A 22460-nucleotide genomic window follows, 5' to 3' on the forward strand; every position below is an offset into this window, starting at 1 on the left:
CATTAATGGAGAACTTACTTCAGTAGGGGAAATATTAAGCGAATGCTAAACACAATTTTTTTTGATTCAAAAGGCACATGTTGGGTCTTTGTTAACAAAATGTCAAATACATCAATCCATCATTTAAAGTTATGATTAATCCCAACTGTCTAATTTGCATAGCACTAATATATGAACTAAATGAGTAGGTTGGAGTTGCTATAGAAATTAATGGATATTCAGAGAAGAGTCTCGAACAGCAAGTTGAAAGAGCTCTTCGGACCTAAAAAGGAGGAAAGGTATTTGGTCCACAAGGGCTTCGAGTCCTTGTGACTTTGATTTAAAGTATATTATCATGACTGAGCAGCTACCGAAATTTTTAAGTGTTGAATTATTTTTCTTCTGTCTTAGGCGAAGATAATCTACAATGACTGGCAAAACACAGACCAGCAATGTTACCAATAAGAATGATCCCAGATCCATCAACTCCAGAGTCTTCATTGGCAACCTCAACACAGCCATTGTGAAAAAAGCTGATATAGAAGCTATTTTTGCCAAATATGGAAAGATAGTCGGCTGCTCTGTACACAAAGGATATGCATTTGTACAATACATGAGTGAAAGGAATGCACGTGCGGCGGTGGCAGGGGAAAATTCCAGAATAGTTGCAGGACAACCCCTTGGTAAGATGGCCTTATTTTCTACTTAAGGTTGTTTTTTGTGGTGTTCTATATAATACGTAAGCAGTCACATAAAGGTGTATTTATTGCAAAGAGCATGTTATACAGAGGCTGTTTGATATGGTTTCTATGTTAATGAATAAACCATAAATGATACATGTTGCATTAGAGGTTATAGGATATCAGAACATGTTATAGTTATGGGATGAGCATGTACTATCTTTTATCTTGTGTCTAAGTCAGTACTATGTGGACATTGGGAAGCACAGAGGGAACAATGGAAATAAACCAGCCCTTAAATCTCTGTTTTACTGAAACAACCGGCAGCAACCAGTAATCTTTATAGATTGCCAGAACAAAACTGATTCTATTAACCTATTAACAAGAAGGATAAACAGGTTTAATTAACACTTTTCATAAGCACAAATTACTTTTAGAAAGCAGTTAATCCTTGAGTGAATTAATCTTTTAATTAATAATAAAGTGCACATCGATGGGGGACGTAATCAGAATGTCGCATCAAGTCCTTTGTCAATGCATGTTTTAACATTTTCAGAACCTCTTCAAAAGTATTTAGTCACAACTAGGACATAATCACAAATCAATCAAGAACATAAGAACATAAGACATAGGAGCTGGAGTAGGTCATTCGGCCCCTCGAGCCTGCTCCGCCATTCAATAAGATCATGGCTGATTTCTTCCTCAACACTTTCCTGCCCTATCCCCATATCCCTTGATCACCTTAATATCCAAAAATCTATCGATCTCGGTCTTGAATATACTCAAAGACTGAACCACCACAGCCCTCTGGGGTAGAGAATTCCATAGATTCACAACCATCTGCTGAAGTAATTTCTCCTCATCTCAGTCCTAAATGACTGCCCCTTCTTCTGAGACTGTGACCCCTAGTTCTAGACTCCCAACCAGGGGAAACATCCTCCCGACATCTACCCTGTCAAGCCCAGTAAGAATTTGGTATGTTGCAATGAGATCACCTTTCGTTCTTCTAAACTCTAGAGAATATAGGCCTGGTCTACTCAATCTTTCCTCATAGGACAATCCCACCATCCCAGGAATCAGTCTGGTGAACCTATGTTGCACTCCCTCTATGGCAAGTATATCCTTCCTTAGGTAAGGCGATCAAACCTGTACACAATGCTGCAGGTGTGGTCTCACAAGGACCCTATATAATTGCAGTAAGACATCTTGAGGCCGAAATTCCCACCACTAGAAACAGGGCACACCTACCGTGTTTCGTCTGTTTTTACTGGCGCAGTTGTTAAGGTGGCCTCTTGAGCGAAATTCCGTTCTTTGGCTTTTTTTTCAGTGGACCACAGGTCGGTCATAATGGGGACGGATGTGCGGTGGTGAGCGGAAGCTCGCACACTCGAGGGAGGGAAGTTGGGGGGGCAGGCGGAGTGTCCGCCGCTCTCAGTCAGCAGGGTAGCGCCTAGGACGTCACCACGGTGCAGCGTCACCACGTCCCTCCCCTTCACTTAAAGGGGAGATAGGTGTGATTATTTAAGTTCGGTCCACTGGGTCACCAGGGAGGGTTTCGGTTGGGCCAGCGGCCTGGCTTCCAAATGGAGGGAAACATCGGCGGTGCGTGCTCTGATGACGCACTTAGGATGGATCTGCAGCAGCGGCGCGGTAGTGGGGGAGCGGGTCACCACCTCGATACCGCAGGAGCAGAATTTTCTAAATGGCGGCCATTGCACTCCGCAACGTGGCTGCCGATTTCTGGTGGTAAGAGGCCTTAAGGAAAGGGGCAATTTTGGCCCTCTTTATTCTTATGCCCAAATCCTCTTGTAATAAAGGGCAAAATACCATTTGCCTTCTTAATTGTTTGCTGTATCTGCATGATAACTTTCAGTGATTCGTGTACAGGTCCGTCTGAACACCAACATTTCCCAATCTCTCACCATTTAAAAATTACTCTGCATTTCTATTTTTCCGACCAAAGTGAATAACTTACCATTTCTCCACAAAATATTCCATTTGCCATGTTCTTGCCCACTCACTTAGTCTGTCTATATCCCCTTGAAACCTCTTTGCATCCTCCTCACAATTTACATTCCCACCTAGCTTTGTATCATCAGCGAACTTGGATATGTTACATTTGGTCCCCTCATCCAAATCATTGATATAGATTGTGAATAGCTGAGGCCCAAGCACTAAACCTTGCGGTACCCCACTAGTTACAATCTGCCAACCCAAAAATGACACATTTATTCCAACTCTTTGGGGCCAAATTTGCCCCTTCCCTTAAGGACTGTTACCACTGGAAATCAGCGGCCACGCTTGCGGAGTGGAATGGCCGCCAATTTGAAAATTCCGCTCCTGCAGAATCTCGGCGATTATCCGCTCTCCCCACTACTGCTCCGCTGCTGCCGATCCATCCTAAGTGCATCATCAGAGCGTGCACCGCCGATGTGGCCCATCGAACGCGAAATTCCATGCAGAAAATCTTGCTCCTGCTGCTCGGTGCCACTGACAGCTTTTTCTGTCGGTGCACTATGCTTGGAGTGATTGAACAAAAGAACATAAAAACATAAGAAATGGGAGCAGAAGTCGGCCATTTGGCCCCTCGAGCCTTCTCCGCCATTTAGTAAGATCAAGGCTGATCTGATCATGGACTCAGCTCCACTTCCCTGCCTGCTCCCCATAACCCTTTATTCCCTTTTCGTTCAAAAATCTGTCTATCTCCGCCTTAAATATATTCAAGGGTGCACAGCTCTCTGGGGCAGAGAATTGCATAAATTTACAACCCTTTGAGAGAAGAAATTCCTCCTCATCTCAGTTTTAAATGGGCGGCCCCTTATTCTAAAACTATGTCCCCTAGTTTTAGATTCGCCTGTGAGTGGAAATATCCTCTCTGCATCGACCTTGTCAAGCCCCCTCATTATCTTATATGTTTCGATAAGTTCACCTCTCATTCTTCAGTGAGTATAGGCCCAACCTACTCAACCTATCTTCATAAGTCAACCCCCTCCTCTCCGGAATCAACCTAGTGAACTTTCTCTGAACAGCCTCCAATGCAAGTATATCCTTCCTTAAATACGGAGACCAAAACTGTATGCAGTACTCTAGGTGTGGCCTCACCAATACCCTGTACAGTTGTAGCAGGACTTCTCTGCTTTTATACTCCATCCCCCTTACAATAAAGGCCAATATTCCAGTTGCCTTCCTGATTACTTGCTCTATTTGCATACTAACGTTTTGTGTTTCATGCACAAGAACCCCCAGGTCTCTCTGTACTGCAGCACTTTACAATTTTTCTCCATTTAAATTATAATTTGCTCTTCTGTTTTTTCTGCCAAAGTGGATAATCTCATATTTTCCCACATTATACTCCATCTGCCAAATCTTTGCCCACTCACGTAGCCTGTCTATTTCCATTTGCAGATTTTTTGTGTCCTCCTCACAATTTGCTTTCCCACCCATCTCTGTATCATCAGCAAACTTGGTTACATTACACTAGGTTCCTTCATCCAAATAATTAATATAGATTGTAAATAGTTGAGGCCCCAGCACCGATCCCTGCGGCACCCCACTAGTTACTGTTTGCCAACCAGAAAATGTCCCATTTATCCTGCTTGTAAAATGGCGGTGCGGCTGCCATTAAAGGGGAGGACCTACAGCCATGACCGCCATCTTATTTTTTTTGTCTGCCAACTGCCAGGTTGGGCCGACAATTATGCCCCGGGTTCGGCCGGGTTGCCAACATAGAGACTGGCACCCCCTCTTGGATGCCAGGCCGTTGGCCCAGCCGAAACCCTCCCTGGTGGTCCAGTGGGCCCAACTTAAAGAATTGCAGCAGCTTTCCCCTTTAATTAAAGGGGAGAGACGTGGTGATGTGCCAGCGTGATGATGTCATCAGCACTACACTGAGAGTGACAACGGCAGACACTGCCCACCCCCCACTTCTGCCCCTCTACTTACCGAACACATGCTCACCGCTGCACTTCCGCCCCCATTATGACTGATTTCTGGGCCAGTAGAAAAAAAAAGCCAAAGAACGGAATTTTTGCACAAGAGGCCACCACATCGACTGCTGTTTTTAAAAACAGTCGAAACACGTTGGGCGTGCCGCGTTTTAGGCAGGGGCATGGAGGCGGATTTCAGCCCTTCTGTTTTCTGTCTGTCAACCAATCCTCAATCCATGCTAGTATATTGCCCCCAATCCAATGAGCCCTAATTTAATAACCTCTTGTGTGGCACCTTATCAAATGCCTTCTGAAAATCCAAATACATCACATCCACTGGTTTCCCCTTATTTATTCTGCTAGTTACAACCTAAAAACACTCTGACAGATTTGTCAAACATATGATTTCCCTTTCATAAATCCATGTTGACTCTGCCCAATTCAATTGCAATTTTCTAAGTGCCCTGCTACCATGTCCTGAGTAATAGATTCTAGCATTTTCTCTACTACTGATGTCAAATAACTGGTCTGTAGTTCCACGGTTTTCACTCTCCCTCCTTTCTTAAATAGTGAGGTTATGTTTGCTACCTTCCAATTTACGAGAACCGTTCTCGATTCTATGGAATTTTGGAAGATGACAACCAATGCATCCACTATCTCTGTAGGCACCTATTTCAAAACCCTACGATGCAGGCGATCAGGTCCAGGGGATTTATTGGCTTTCAGTCCCATTAATGTCTCCAGTACTATTTTTTTACTAATACCAATTTCTTTCAGTTCCTCATTCTTGCTAGACCCTGGACTCTCCACTAGTTCCCGGAGATTTTTTGCATCTTCTTTCTCGAAGACAGACACAAAGTCTTTTTTTAAATTTCTCTGCCATTTCCTTATTCCCCATTATAATTTCTCCTGTCTCAGCCTGTAAGGGACCCACATTTACATTTACTAATCTTTTCCTTTCTATATACCTATAGAAGCTTTTACAGTCTATTAAGAGAAGTAGCGGCAAGGATAGTGGATGCATTGGTTGTAATTTACCAACATTCCCTGGATTCTGGGGAGGTCCCAGCAGATTGGAAAACCGCAAATGTAACGCCCCTATTTAAAAAAGGAGGCAGACAAAAAGCAGGAAACTATAGACTAGTTAGCCTAACATCTGTGGTTGGGAAAATGTTGGAGTCCATTATTAAAGAAGCAGTAGCAGGACATTTGGAAAAGCATAATTCAGTCAGGCAGAGTCAGCATGGATTTATGAAGGGCAAGTCATGTTTGACAAATTTTCTGGAATTCTTTGAGGATGTAACAAACATGGTGGATAAAGGGGAACCAATGGATGTGGTGTATTTGGACTTCCAGAAAGCATTTGACAAGGTGCCACATATTAGGTTGCTGCACAAGATAAAAGTTTACGGGGTTGGGGTAATATATTAGAATGGATAGAGGATTGGCTAAATAACAAAAAACAGAGAGTCGGGATAAATGGTTCATTCTCGGGTTGGCAATCAGTAACTAGTGGGGTGCCGCAGGGATCAGTGCTTGGACCACAACTATTTACAATCTAGATTAATGACTTAGAAGAAGGGACTGAGTGTAACATAGCCAGGTTTGCTGACTATACAAAGATGGGAGGAAAAGCAATATGTGAGGAGGACATAAAAAATCCGCAAAAGGACATAGACAGGCTAAGTGAGTGGGCAAAAATTTGGCAGATGGAGTATAATGTTGGAAAGTGTGAGGTTATGCACTTTGGCAGAAAAATCAAAGAGCAAGTTATTATTTAAATGGAGAAAGATTGCAAAGTGCTGCAGTACAGTGGGACCTGGGGGTACTTGTGCATGAAACACAAAAGGTTAGTATGCAGGTACAGCAAATGATAAGGAAGGCCATTGGAATCTTGGCCTTCATTGTAATGGGGATGGAGTATAAAAGCAGGGAAGTCTTGCTACAGTTATACAGGGTATTGGTGAGGCCACACCTGGAATACTGCATCCAGTTTTGGTTTCTATATTTAAGAAAGGATATACTTGCTTTGGAAGCAGTTCAGAGAAAGTTCACTAGGTTGATTCCAGAGATGAGGGGGTTGACTTATGAGGAAAGGTTGAGTAGGTTTGGCCTCTACTCATTGGAATTCAGAAGAATGAGAGGTGATCTTATCGAAACGTATAAGTTTGTGAGGGGGCTTGACAGAGTGGATGCAGGGAGGATGTTTCCACTAATGGGGGAGACTAGAACTAGGGGGCATAATCTTAGAATAAGGTGCCACCCATTTAAAACTGAGATGAGCAGGAATTTCTTCTCTCAGAGGGTTGTGAAGCTGTGGAATTCGTTGCCTCAGAGAGCTGTGGAAGCTGGGTCATTGAGTAGATTTAAGACAGAGATAGACAGTTTCTTAATCGATAATATGGAATAAGGGGTTATGGGGAGCGGGCAGGGAAGTGGAGCTGAGTCCATGATCGGATCAGCCATGATCGTATTTAAATGGCGGAGCAGGCTCGAGGGGCCGTATGGCCTACTCCAGCTCCTATTTCTTCTGCTCTTTATATTCTAATGCTATCTTTAACTTCTCTTTTTAGCCATGGTTGGACCACTTTTTCTGTGGGGTTTTTGTACCTTAAAGGAATATATATTTGTTGTAAATTATGTATTAATTCTTTAAATGCTAAACATTGCTTGTCTAATGTCAAATCTTTTAATGTAGTTTCCCAATCTACCTTAGCCAATTCACCCCTCATATCGATGTAATTTGCTTTGTTTATATTTAAGAACCTCATTTCGGATTTAACTAAATGACTTTCAAACTTGATATAAAATTCTATCATATTATGGTCACTCTTTATTACAAGGTTATTAATTAACTCTTTCTCATTGCACAATACTAGGTCTAAAATAACTTGTTTCCTAGTTCGTTCCTCAACATAATGATCTAGAATAATATTGTGCATATATTTCATGAATTTGTCCTCCACACTATTACTACAAGTTGTGGTTTGCGCAGTATATATGTAGATTAAAGTCCCCCATGATTACTGTATTACCCTTACATAGAAACATAGAACATAGAAACATAGAACTTAAAGAAGGGCAACTTTAAAAGTATGAGGCGTGAATTGGCTAGGATAGATTGGTGAATGATACTTAAGGGGTTGACTGTGGATGGGCAATGGCAGACATTTAGAGACCACATGGATGAACTACAACAATTGTACATTCCTGTCTGGCGTAAAAATAAAAAAGGGAAGGTGGCTCAACCGTGGCTATCAAGGGAAATCAGGGATAATATTAAAGCCAAGGAAGTGGCATACAAATTGGCCAGAAATAGCAGTGAACCCGGGGACTGGGAGAAATTTAGAACTCAGCAGAGGAGGACAAAGGGTTTGATTAGGGCACGGAAAATGGAGTACGAGAAGAAGCTTGCAGGGAACATTAGGACGGATTGGAAAAGTTTCTATAGATATGTAAAGAGAAAAAGGTTAGCAAAGACAAACGTAGGTCCCCTGCAGTCAGAATCAGGGGAAGTCATAACGGGGAACAAAGAAATGGCAGACCAATTGAACAAGTACTTTGGTTCGGTATTCACTAAGGAGGACACAAACAACCTTCCGGATATAAAAGAGGTCAGAGGGTCTAGTAAGGAGGAGGAACTGAGGGAAATCTTTATTCGTCGGGAAATTGTGTTGGGGAAATTGATGGGATTGAAGGCCGATAAATCCCCAGGGCCTGATGGACTGCATCCCAGAGTACTTAAGGAGGTGGCCTTGGAAATAGCGGATGCATTGACAGTCATTTTCCAGCATTCCATTGACTCTGGATCAGTTCCTATCGAGTGGAGGGTAGCCAATGTAACCCCACTTTTTAAAAAAAGGAGGGAGAGAGAAAACAGGGAATTATAGACCGGTCAGCCTGACCTCAGTAGTGGGTAAAATGATGGAATCAATTATTAAGGATGTCATAGCAGCGCATTTGGAAAGAGGTGACATGATAGGTCCAAGTCAGCATGGATTTGTGAAAGGGAAATCATGCTTGACAAATCTTCTGGAATTTTTTGAGGATGTTTCCAGTAGAGTGGACAAGGGAGAACCAGTTGATGTGGTATATTTGGACTTTCAGAAGGCTTTTGACAAGGTCCCACACAAGAGATTAATGTGCAAAGTTAAAGCACATGGGATTGGGGGTAGTGTGCTGACATGGATTGAGAACTGGTTGTCAGACAGGAAGCAAAGAGTAGGAGTAAATGGGTACTTTTCAGAATGGCAGGCAGTGACTAGTGGTGTACCGCAAGGTTCTGTGCTGGGGCCCCAGCTGTTTACACTGTACATTAATGATTTAGACGAGGGGATTAAATGTAGTATCTCCAAATTTGCGGATGACAATAAGTTGGGTGGCAGTGTGAGCTGCGAGGAGGATGCTATGAGGCTGCAGAGTGACTTGGATAGGTTAGGTGAGTGGGCAAATGCATGGCAGATGAAGTATAATGTGGATAAATGTGAGGTTATCCACTTTGGTGGTAAAAACAGAGAGACAGACTATTATCTGAATGGTGACAGATTAGGAAAAGGGGAGGTGCAACGAGACCTGGGTGTCACGGTACATCAGTCATTGAAGGTTGGCATGCAGGTACAGCAGGCGGTTAAGAAAGCAAATGGCATGTTGGCCTTCATAGCGAGGGGATTTGAGTACAGGGGCAGGGAGGTGTTGCTACAGTTGTACAGGGCCTTGGTGAGGTCACACCTGGAGTATTGTGCACAGTTTTGGTCTCCTAACTTGAGGAAGCACATTCTTGCTATTGAGGAAGTGCAGCGAAGGTTCACCAGACTGATTCCCGGGATGGCGGGACTGACCTATCAAGAAAGACTGGATCAACTGGGCTTGTATTCACTGGAGTTCAGAAGAATGAAAGGGGACCTCATAGAAACGTTTAAAATTCTGATGGGTTCAGACAGGTTAGATGCAGGAAGAATGTTCCCAATGTTGGGGAAGTCCAAAACCAGGTGTCACAGTCTCAGGATAAGGGGTAAGCCATTTAGGACCGAGATGAGGAGAAACTTCTTCACCCAGAGAGTGGTGAACCTGTGGAATTCTCTACCACAGAAAGTTGTTGAGGCCAATTCACTAAATATATTCAAAAAGGAGTTAGATGAAGTCCTTACTACTAGGGGGATCAAGGGGTATGGCAAGAAAGCAGGAATGGGGTACTGAAATTTCATGTTCAGCCATGAACTCATTGAATGGCGGTGCAGGCTAGAAGGGCCGAATGGCCTACTCCTGCACCTATTTTCTATGTTTCTATGTTTCTATTAGATCAAACCTATTAATTTCTATCTGTGCTATTAATTCTTCTATTTTGTTATGAATGCTTTGCGCATTCAGATATAGTGCCTTCAGCTTTGACTTTTTTCTATTTCTCCCTGATGTTACATTAGTCATTGATGCCCGATTACCTTTGTTACTCTCTTTGCCTCTTCGTGACCCACTCTGCTTATTTTTACCCAAAACTCTGCTCTGTTCTGGAGCCTTGACATTTCTTTGTTGCTTTTAAATTTACTCTTTCCTGAATCCTCCCACACACCTTTCATTAGTTTAAAGCCCCGTCTACTGCCCTAGTTATTTAATTCGCTAGGACACTGTTTATAGCCCGGTTCATGTGGAGCCCGTCCCAACGGAACAGCTCCCTCTTTTCCCAGTATTGGTGCCAGTGCCGCACGAAGCAAAACCCCTGCATCACACACCAATCTTTGAGCCACGCATTTAACCTTCTAATCTGCTTATCCCCGTGCCAATTGGCGCGTGGCTCAGGTAACAATCCAGAGATTATTACCTTTGAGGTTCTGCTTTTTAATTTGGTCCCTAACTTCTCAAACTCTCTCAGCAGAACCTCATTTCTAGTTCTACCTATGTCGCTGGTTTTTACGTGGGCCACAAAAACTGGATCCTCCACTTCCCAATCCAAATTCTTCTCCAACCGAGAGGAGATGTCCTTGACCCTGGCAAGAACACAACATTCAGAGCTCCTGGTTGTGGCTGCAGAGAACAGTTTCTATCCCTCCGAGTATACTGTCCCCTTTCACAAATACATTCCCTTTCACTCCCCCACTTAAATGGCCTCCTGCACCATGGTGCCATGGTCAGCCTGCTCATCCATCCTGCAGGCTTTTCCCTCATCCACACAGGCAGCAAGAACCTCATACCTGTTGGATAAGTACAAATGGCGAGGCTCCTCCTGCACTGCACCTGGCGCCCCTTACTTGCCCGAGTTGCAATCACACCCTCCTGTCCCTGACCACTAACCAGACTTGTACTATTATCTAACCTAAGGGGCGTGACCGCCTCCTGGATCAAAGTGTCCAGGTAACTCTCCCCCTTCCTGATGCCCCGCAATGTCTGCACCTCAGACTCCAGCTCAAAATTCTGAGCTGAAATTCCTCAAGATGCAGGCAGTAACTGCAAATGTGGTCGTCTGGGTTCACAATACTGTCCATAAACTCCCACATACTGCAGTTGCGGCTCACTACCTGCACTGCCATCCATACAAGACCTTGTTCTATTTAATTAAGTTTAATTACATTTGTATTTAAGTAACTTCGTTTACAGTTTAGTTTCTTGACTACTCAATGGATCTAGATTAAGTTACAGATATTGAAATTAGATATCTACCTGTAACACAAAGCACTACCAGTAATGTAGGCAACAAACAGCAACTCCTTCCCCCTCTTCTCCAAATTCCCACTCTTTCCAAATTCCCAAATAAAACATTCTGTTTAAGTGCACTGCGTTTAAAACAGTTCTGTGCAGACCACCAACTCTATTTCATGAACTCGCCACTTGGGCATAAAACTGACTTTGCGGATTGGGTGCCTGCTATAGAAACCACCCAATTTTCATTTTCATTTCCATGGCAATAAAAAGATGGTGGTTTCTATAATCTAACCCACAATGCCAGTTTTATACTCAGATAGCAAATTGAAAATCAGCCCCATTGTAGTTTTGTGTTGCAGTGAAATACAAGTCCATATTACAGCAGTATTGACAGTCACAGAAGTACTTAAGACTAGAATTTCCAGTGGTTCACCGCCCGGTTTCTCGGCGGTATTGGTCATTTTGGGCGAGAACCAGGTCGCCGAAAAATTCCCCAGCTGAGTTACGCCGGTGGTTTCGAAGTATCTCTGCGGAGCGGACCGCCGGCATGCACCGCCCACAGATAGCCATGGCACGATTTTTGGCTCAGCGGTGATCCGTTGGTAAGTATTTAAAAAATGCCCACGAGAATCAGCAGAGCTGGGCGGTAGGTGAGTAGCCCTGCAAAAAACAAGGTAAGTAATTGTTTTTTTACTAATTATTTTTAAATTCTCTTGTAGTGATTTAAGTGAAAATGGTCCTGAGAATGCTTTTATGATTTTTTATTTTGTTTTTTGAAAAAATATTTTTTGCGTTTTTCTCCTCCTAGACCCAACCCGCAGCCTCAGAGTAAATTTTTCAGTAAATTTATTAATTATCGCCCATTTTCTTTAAGAACCGCCCAATCGGCCCAAGATTCCATTTTTTTGCCGAAAATCAGGGTGCAACGCCCCTTTTTTCACTGATTTTTTTCTTTTTTGGGGGAGAAGTTTTCGCTGGCGATAATCTTGGGAATCTTAGCGGTCTTTTGGGCGGCAATCGGGCGCTGGTGGATTGTTTGGTAATTCTAACCATTGTATTTTATGAAAATCATTATAAAGATGGGAAGCTTGTTCCTCAAAAGTAAACACACTTAAATCATTGGAGTTGTTTGCTAAATGTTCTCAGAAAAAAATTAGCTCAACCCCGCTGAGTCCTTCAGAGATATAGATTGGTTGAACTGTGGAACCTGTAAACTGCATCTGGGAAAAATAAATAAGACAGTTGTAATCTCCACTCATGATTTTTTTACTTGCTAGGGAATCCAAAGAGTGAATTGCTTTCTTACATTCTTTAAGTTTTTAGTTGAGGTATCTACGCAATGAGTAACTACCATTTAAATATCATGTACATCCCCATCGCTGTGAAGAGAAATTAAATGGAATTGCAAAAGGTTCTCTGAAATTAAAATTAACATTGTAGCCATGAATGGGGAAGATAAGAGAGGATTTCTTTAATAAGGAAGCAGAGGCAAATTCCAGCAGACCGTCTCCTGCGCTTGTTGGGAGAGTGGGATGGAGGGCCGTGCAATGGCTGTCGGGAGTTCTGCCATTAAAGAAAGCTTTAGTGGCTCTGGTGGACAAAGTTAATCTAAGTTTTGTCCACTTGCTTGCCTGGGCAAAAGTGTACCTGTTGGCAGAGGTGTAACTGGAGACCATGGTGTTTGGATGCCTGGCAAGGTATGTTATGCACTTGTTGAAGGGAGAGGGAAGTTGTTAGAGTCAGGTTCATGGTAAGTTTTGAATTTTTGATCTCTTTTTTTTACGTGTTCAATTTTATTTTTAGGGATATTTCATTGAGTGGTTGAGAAAATGATGTGGAGGCTGAATCTCAAGGAATTACTTACATTGGAATGTGATTGCGTAGCTTCTTTCCTGGCCGAATTAGAGAGAGAAGTTTTTCACGATATTAATGCTGAATAACAATAACATAAAATAACTAAATTAACCAATTAAAAACAGAAAGCAGAGACTTGAGCAATGAGGAAGAAGGACAGACATTTAACTTATGAAGAAAAATTAATGGTCACAAAGTGAATGAACGATGCAAGAAATGTTATTGTAAAGACTGATATCATTGATATTAAGTGAATCTTTTGTAAAAGCAGGATGAATGGTTTAATAATGTATTTCTGAATCATGAGTAAGTCATATGTATTTAATTATGACCCTGGAACACAAACATATTTAACAGGAAAATTGGTGGGATGCGGAGACTTATTCCTGAGCCGCACTTTAATTTAACCTTGCAGTAAACTGGTTGTTAAGAAATTATGCACTTGTAGAATGAATATATTAGTGACTCTGTGCTGCATCTAGCCAACACTGTTGAATAATATTGCATGCCATTTATGTTCTTGGTATATAGACCTGTAGTAAATTATTTTTGTGACTATTTGCGAGAATATTTTTCAGCTTCTTAAACTTTTCTTTTTTTTAATTCATTCATGGAATGTGGGTGTCACTGGCAAGGCCAGCATTTATTGTCCATCCCTAATTGCCCTTGAGAAGTTGGTGGTGAGCTGCCTTCTTGAACCGCTGCAGATTGTGTGGTGAAGGTACTCCCACAGTGCTGTTAGGGAGGGAGTTCCAGGATTTTGACCCAGCGACGTTGAAGGATCGGAGATATATTTCCGAGTCAGGCTGGTGTATAACTTGGAGGGGAACATGGAGGTGGTGGAGCTCCAATGTGCCTGCTGCCCTTGTCCTTCTAGGTGATCGAGGTCTTAGGTTTGGGAGGTGCTGCCAAAGAAGCCTTGGTGAGTTGCTGCAGTGCATCTTGTAGATGGTACACACTGCAGCCATGGGGGGGTATGTCGGTGATGGAGAGAGTGAATGTTTAAGCTGGTGGATGGAGTGCCAATCAAGCGGGCTAATTTGTCCTGGATGGTATCGAACTTCTTGAGTGTTGTCGGAGCTGCACTCATCCAGGCAAGTGGCGAGTATTCCATCACACTCCTGACTTGTGCCTTATAAATGGTGGAAAGGCTTTGGGGAGTCAGGAGGTGAGACATTCATCACAGAATACCCAACCTCTGACCTGCTCTTGTTGCCACAGTATTTATGTGACTGGTCCAGTTAAGTTTCTGGTCAATGGTGACGCCCAGAATATTGATGGTGGGGGATTCGGCAATGGTACTGCTGTTTGAAAGTCAAGAGGTGGTGGTTAGACTCTCGCTTGTTGGAGATAGTCATTGCCTGGCATTTGTGTGGTGCGAATGTTACTTGCCACTTATCAGCCCAAACCTGATTGTCGTCCAGGTCTTGCTGCATGCTCCATTATCTGAAGAGTTGCAAATGGCATGGAACACTTCGCAGTCATCAGCGAACATCCCTACTTCTGACCTTATGATGGAGGAGGTGAAGATGGTTGGGCCTAGTACACTGCCCTGAGGAACTCCTGCAGTGATGTCCAGGGGCTATGATGATTGATCTCCAACCAACACTACCACCTTTCATTAGGTATGACTCCAGCCAGTGGAGTGTTTTCCACCTGATTCCCATTGACTTCAGTTTTACTAGGGCTCCTTGATGCCACACTCGGTCAAATGCTGATTTGATGTCAAGGGCAGTCACTCTCACCGCACCTCTGGAAGTCAGCTCTTTTGTCCACGTTTGGATCAAGTCTGTAATGACGTCTGGAGCCGAGTGGTCCTGGCGGAACCTAAACTGAGCATTGATGAGCAAGTTATTGGTGAGCAAATGCCACTTGATAGCATGTAGACAACACCTTCCATCATTTATCTGATGATTGAGAGTACACTGATGGGGTGGTAATTGGCCAAATTGGATTTGTCCTGCTTTTTGTGGACAGGACATATCTGGGCAGTTTTCCACATTGTCGGGTAGATGCCAGTGTTGTAGCTGTACTGGAACATCTTGGATAGAGGCGCGGCTAGTTCTGGAGCAAAAGTCTTCAGCACAACAGCCGGGATGTTGTCAGGGTCCATAGCCTTTGCTGTATCCAGTGCACTCAGCCGTTTCTTGATATCATATGGAGTTAACTGAATTGACTCAAGACTGGCTTCTGTGATGGTGAGGACCTCAGGAGGAGGCCGATATGGATCATCCACTCAGCACTTCTGGCTGAAGATGGATACATTAACGTTTGTACTGTAGTTCTGGTATGCTTGATGTTGTGAGTCAATATTGCCTGGAACATAATTGCTGTTTCTAAACTTGATTAAAGGAGACGCTATACATTATTTAAAAATGTTAGATTTCAGTTGTTGACTTGCAACTTCAGTACTTTGCTGAGTGTTTTATCTTGCAGTATTGCTTCAGCTCATTACCAAAGGACTCCAGTGTTTTTCCTTCATGGAGTGAATTCCCACTACGACAGCATTATTGTACTAATTTGTTCTCCAGAGTTATGCTATGTGGCGTTCTACAGAATTTTGAGTGAAACTTATTATTGTTTCACGATCTATGATTTCCCAGAACATTTTAAAGTGCATCTATAGAACATAAACTGGTCACAATTTTGTTATTCTATTCATATTATTGTACAAAGACAAGCAGCAATGGTGTCCCTATGGTGGTTAAAGAAACACTGTCACAAATTGGATTTCTGCTTAAGCCAGCAATAGATGGTTCAGAATACCTGACAGAGGTTTTTGCCTCTGTGTAAAATATTGGAAGTTACTGTTTTTAATTAAAGTAGGTAGCATTCTTTTTTCTGTCTCTTGAACTCACAAACGAATGTTAAGATATTGTACTCGCATTTCTATAAAAATATAATAATTTTACATAACTTGAGCATCATCTATCCATCAGCTTCTCTGTTCTGAAAATAGTTCATCAGTAGCTGCAGTCTGGTGTAGAATGGCCTCTCTGAGCTAAGGAGTTTATATGTATGTTTGCCGTGGTTCATTAATCTGCATGCAGTGTGTATAATGCTGATAAAGGAAAGATTGTTAAAAATCTAGGCATCAGAACACCCAAAACCAAAATAAAGTAATTCCAATCTTGCAACTTAATTTGTAGAGTTCTCCCATCCAATATAGGTTATTGATTACTCATCACATTTACATAAAATCCTTAAATAAGTTGAATAATGACCAACAGTATGTGGTCTGAGGAAAGTCATTGTAATGTTAATTGGTAAAGCTGCCTATCTGTGCTGAGCAGCCGTACCAAATATATTGAACTTTCATAATCCTGCCAGAGGATTCTCAGTAACATGGATATTACACATAAAAGTCCCATTAAATACAAGATATTTAAATATGTTTTATAGAATTAATACAGTTTTAAGAGTCACAAAACAATGCTTTAGTGTGAGGGGCAACAAATACAGTTACAAAGTTATTTTGCTTCACAAAATTAGGAAATCTTCATATATCACTTCCATGGGACTCATAGTTTGAAGAAGCTAAAAGTTATGTAGTTATTATTGCATTCACTCTGCAGCAAAAGCTGGTCATTGAGCTGTTGTAGGCTTGAATTCAATACTCTGAAGCAAACTAAATGGAAATCATTTATCCGTGCTGTATTACACCAGACTAGTATTTGACCACGTTAGCAGAAACAGATTGGCAGTCACCCAGGGCAAAGTGCATGAGCTCCAAAGATTCTGCTCCTTTAATCTGATTAATGAACATCAGGAACTAAAGCACAGCTTATTAGGATGCTTATTAATGTTTTTTTCTACCTCCACATTTTAGACTTGTGTATAAATAAATTGCTTTGCCATTTTTTCCATTATGAGGAATAATAGTCTACTGCAAGATACATGTGATTGCGTATATTTTTTGACAAACCTGTTTTTTGTGACTAGCCCAACACATAAAATATAATACTGGCCATGTTTAAATATTATTTTGAAGTTTTAAAATTATTTCCTTAGAAATTTCTAGATGTTATTAGATGCAAGGATGACATATTACAAAAAAAGCTCATCAATTCTCACCATTTTACCTCTGTACCTCACTTATGATTTCATCTGTTACAGATGTCCAGCAGCTCTCAATGACAAGAATACAATGTTATATATGCACTAGTTTATGTGACAGGCTTGTAGCTAGAGGCTGATATATTAAAAGAGGCCTAAGCCTGTAATAGTAGTTGAGTAGTTGTACTAAACAAGTAGTAGCAATAAAGGAAAAAAAATGACCTAAGCTATGAGAAAATAGTATCTTCATAACATAGGAATTGCTAGACTAAAATAGGTCAAGGTCCATCCAGTTTGCTATCGACCATCCTAGTAATCACATGATACAATGATAATGGAGTTGTTGACTAATTATAGCAATCAGTCTCTATCAATTACTCAACAACAGACCTAGAAATGACACCGGGAATGACCCAGGGTGGAGAATTTTGGGTACCATAGGTCCAAAGTCATCTTTTTCCTCATTCCTCATTCTTTCAAAAAGAAATTGGATATATACTTAAAAGATTTACATTTATATCGTGCCTTTCACCACCTCAGGACAAAGCTCTTTACAGCCAATGAAGCATAGTCACTATTGTAATGTAGGAAATGTGGCAACAATTTGTGCACAACAAGCTTCCAAAAACAGCAATATGTTAAAAATACCAGATTATCTGTTTTTTAGTGATGTTGATTGAGGGATAAATATTAGCCAGGACACAGGGGAGAACTCCCCTGCTCTTCTTCAAAATAGTGCCATGGGATTTTTTACATCCACCTGAGAGAGCAGACGGGGCCTTGGTTTAATGTCTCATTCAAAAGACAAAATGTTCAGGACTATGGGGAAAGAACAGGAGAGTGCAGCTAATTGGATTGCTCTTTCAAAGAGCTGACACAGGCATGGTGGACTGAATGGCCTCCTTCTGTGCTGTAAGATTTTATGATCCTGTGACAAGAAAAAACTTCCCAAAGTGCTGGTGAGATAGGACAGAGGCCAGAAGGAAATGTACTGGTCAGTAAGAGAGCACACCCTTGCATATTTTGAGATAGGAATCTGGAGGGTGTGACTGTGTTATGAGAGAGGCAAAAAGATGAAAGCAGCTAAACCTACAAGGGAGGTGGTTGCTCTTTCCCATAAGAGAAGTAAGAAGCTGAAACAAACTGCTTGGTTTCTGAAAGAGGCAAAGAGCTTAAAAGTAGGCTTCAGTCGATGTAGTAATGCTGTTAATCACCCCTGAACACATCAATCTGTAAATATATACCACAAAATATATTTTCTGTCCTAATCTAAATTTATGGGCATTCCATGCATAAAGTAATGGTATTTATTGAAAATCATGTTTGGGAGAGGTAAAATGATTGGTGATAATAAACATTGGGAGTTAGTGCTACAATTATCAGTTCCACTGGTAATGGTTCAAATGTACACATGTGCAAGTAAAGGCAGAGCTTGCAGTAACACACTGGTCTCACTGCAGTAGGTCATCCTAGTGGCTGTCAAAGTCACCACCGCCCTCAACTTCTTCACCTTAGGCTCTTTCCAGGAATCTGCAGCAGACATTTGTGGGATCTCACAGTCGGCCGTCCACAAATGCATCACCCAGGTGACCAATGCCACATTTCACAAGTTAGCCAATTATATCAACTTTGCCACTGAGGAGGCCAGTGTTACTGAGCGGGCGCTTGGCTGCCTGACTTCCCACAGGTGCAGGGCATCATTGACTGCACACATGTGACCATGAAGGCACCCCATCATCACCCAGGAATGTTCGTGAACCACAAGGTCTTCCACTCCCTCAATGTGCAGCTCGTCTACAACCATAAACAGATCATCATGCATGTGTACGCCACATTCTCTAGCAGCTGTCATGACTTTTCCTGCTGCGTCAGTCCACCCTCCCTCTTCGCACCTCCACACAGACTTACCGGCTGATTGCTTGGAGACAAGGGCTATCCACTGAAGATGTGGCTCTTGACACCCTTAAGGACGCCAAGTACTGAGGCCGAGGAGTGTTATAATGAGAGCCACATATTCACCAGATGTGTTAGATTGGCGAATGATACTTAAGGGGTTGATTGTGGATGGGCAATGGCAGACATTTAGAGACCGCATGGATGAACTACAACAATTGTACATTCCTGTCTGGCGTAAAAATAAAAAAGGGAAGGTGGCTCAACCGTGGCTATCTAGGGAAATCAGGGATACTATTAAAGCCAAGGAAGTGGCATACAAATTGGCCAGAAATAGCAGCGAACCCGGGGACTGGGAGAAATTTAGAACTCAACAGAGGAGGACAAAGGGTTTGATTAGGGCAGGGAAAATGAAATACGAAAAGAAGCTTGCAGGGAACATTAAGGCAGATTGCAAAAGTTTCTATAGGATGTAAAGAGAAAAAGGTTAGTAAAAGCAAACGTAGGTCCCCTGCAGTCAGAATCAGGGGAAGTCATAACGGGGAACAAAGAAATGGCAGACCAATTGAACAAGTACTTTGGTTCGGTATTCACTAAGGAGGACACAAACAACCTTCCGGATATAAAAGGGGTCAGAGGGTCTAGTAAGGAGGAGGAACTGAGGGAAATCTTTATTAGTCGGGAAATTGTGTTGGGGAAATTGATGGGATTGAAGGCCGATAAATACCCAGGGCCTGATGGACTGCATCCCAGAGTAATTAAGGAAGTGGCCGTGGAAATAGCGGATGCATTGACAGTCATTTTCCAACATTCCATTGACTCTGGATCAGTTCCTATCGAGTGGAGGGTAGCCAATGTAACCCCACTTTTTAAAAAATGAGGGAGAGAGAAAACAGGGAATTATAGACCGGTCAGCCTGACCTCAGTAGTGGGTAAAATGATGGAATCAATTATTAAGGATGTCATAGCAGCGCATTTGGAAAATGGTGACATGATAGGTCCAAGTCAGCATGGATTTGTGAAAGGGAAATCATGCTTGACAAATCTTCTGGAATTTTTTGAGGATGTTTCCAGTAAAGTGGACAAAGGAGAACCAGTTGATGTGGTATATTTGGACTTTCAGAAGGCTTTCGACAAGGTCCCACACAAGAGATTAATGTGCAAGTTAAAGCACATGGGATTGGGGGTAGTGTGCTGACGTGGATTGAGAACTGGTTGTCAGACAGGAAGCAAAGAGTAGGAGTAAATGGGTACTTTTCAGAATGGCAGACAGTGACTAGTGGTGTACCGCAAGGTTCTGTGCTGGGGCCCCAGCTGTTTACATTGTACATTAATGATTTAGACGAGGGGATTAAATGTAGTATCTCCAAATTTACGGATGACACTAAGTTGGGTGGCAGTGTGAGCTGCGAGGAGGATGCTATGAGGCTGCAGAGTGACTTGGATAGGTTAGGTGAATGGGCAAATGCATGGCAGATGAAGTATAATGTGGATAAATGTGAGGTTATCCACTTTGGTGGTAAAAACAGAGAGACAGACTATTATCTGAATGGTGACAGATTAGGAAAAGGGGAGGTGCAACGAGACCTGGGTGTCATGGTACATCAGTCATTGAAGGTTGGCATGCAGGTACAGCAGGCGGTTAAGAAAGCAAATGGCATGTTGGCCTTCATAGCGAGGGGATTTGGGTACAGGGGCAGGGAGGTGTTGCTACAGTTGTACAGGGCCTTGGTGAGGCCACACCTGGAGTATTGTGTATAGTTTTGGTCTCCTAACTTGAGGAAGGACATTCTTGCTATTGAGGGAGTGCAGCGAAGATTCACCAGACTGATTCCCGGGATGGCGGGACTGACCTATCAAGAAAGACTGGATCAACTGGGCTTGTATTCACTGGAGTTCAGAAGAATGAGAGGGGACCTCATAGAAACGTTTAAAATTCTGACGGGTTTGGACAGGTTAGATGCAGGAAGAATGTTCCCAATGTTGGGGAAGTCAGAACCAGGGGTCACAGTCTAAGGATAAGGGGTAAGCCATTTAGGACCAAGATGAGGAGAAACTTCTTCACCCAGAGAGTGGTGAACCTGTGGAATTCTCTACCACAGAAAGTAGTTGAGGCCAATTCACTAAATATGTTCAAAAGGGAGTTAGGTGAAGTCCTTACTACTCGGGGGATCAAGGGGTATGGCGAGAAAGCAGGAATGGGGTACTGAAGTTTCATGTTCAGCCATGAACTCATTGAATGGCGGTGCAGGCTAGAAGGGCTGAATGGCCTACTCCTGCACCTATTTTCTATGTTTCTATGTTACAGAACAAGCATTAGGCATGCTGAAGATGCACGTCACATGCCTTAACAGATCTGGAAGAGTCCTTCAGTACGGGCCAGTCAAGGTGTCCAGAATTATCGTCGTTTACTGCGCGCTGCACAAGATAATGCAACAGTGAGGAGATGGAGCTGCAGGAGGAGCAAGGCGCAGAACACATAGCCTCTTCAGAGGAAAAGGAGTAGGAGGAGAAGTAGGTGGAAGACAAGGAGGAGCAGGAGGAGAAACCCGAGGTGGAGATGGCACCAGCAGTAGCACACATTTCAGCCGAGGAGGCCAGGGATAGTCTCATCATGGCCAGATTTACTTAACTTGCTCCAATGCAGACACATGGCTGCCACATGCTGTACTAAGTCCCCCACCCCCCGCCAGCCCAAACAACACTACAAAGCATCCCTACCATGACCAAGCCATTCCTGTTATCCAAACCCACAGTGCTTCAGGTTAAGTAATGTCTCACCATTCACTCCAAGTGACAAAGCCACTTCCAAGGTAGCAGGCAAAAATGGACAAAATCGGAAAGTGGTGCAAAGAAATACATTTATGTGTCTCATCAAAATAACTGCAACTTAACACTAACATTTTTTCATACACCCATGTACATTCCTGTGTGCATCTACTTTTGTGACTTTTTTCTTTTCCGAGTGCTTCTACGAGGTGTAACCCCTGTGGCTTCAGCAGAGATAGTTGCAGGCTGTTCACTTCACTGCTACGACTCATTAGACATTTTTGGTGGCCGTCCTCTGGATTTTGGAGCCTGTGATGGCTCCGTCAAAGTCTGTTCCTCTTGCATCTATGCAGGGGCTGACTCGGCCATCAGGATCCGAGGAAGCATGTGGGGCTCTGACTAAGGGGAAAGCAATGGGAGAGAAGTGGGAGTTGTTTGAGAAGACCCCCCACTTTCATGTCCCCTCTATCATAACTCTCATGGGCCACCTGCACCTGCAAGGAGAGCACCTTGCTGTACAACAATGGGGCGATGAATGCCCAAGTCTATGTTTATATCCCTCCTAGAAATGAGGTTTATGAGCATCTGCCATTTGTTGTCCACAGCTAGCATGTGCTCGTGTGACTGGCTTCATGCATGTGGCCATCCTTTCCATTGAATAGCACATCAT

At 42.7% G+C, this 22460-nt stretch overlaps 1 protein-coding gene across 2 annotated transcripts in view; it reads left to right on the top strand.

The window, feature by feature from the left end:
* The first annotated feature begins 406 nt into the window (after positions 1-406).
* Positions 407-22460, top strand: part of LOC139276002 (RNA-binding Raly-like protein) — a 783670-nt gene continuing 761616 nt past the window's right edge. For both annotated transcript variants that reach the window (XM_070893323.1, XM_070893332.1), the window contains exon 1: positions 407-662. In XM_070893323.1, coding sequence (XP_070749424.1) covers positions 407-662 — 256 coding nt within the window. The remainder of the gene's footprint in view (positions 663-22460) is intronic.

Source organism: Pristiophorus japonicus, chromosome 1 (assembly GCF_044704955.1).
Source record: "Pristiophorus japonicus isolate sPriJap1 chromosome 1, sPriJap1.hap1, whole genome shotgun sequence".
Lineage (NCBI taxonomy): Eukaryota > Metazoa > Chordata > Chondrichthyes > Pristiophoridae > Pristiophorus > Pristiophorus japonicus.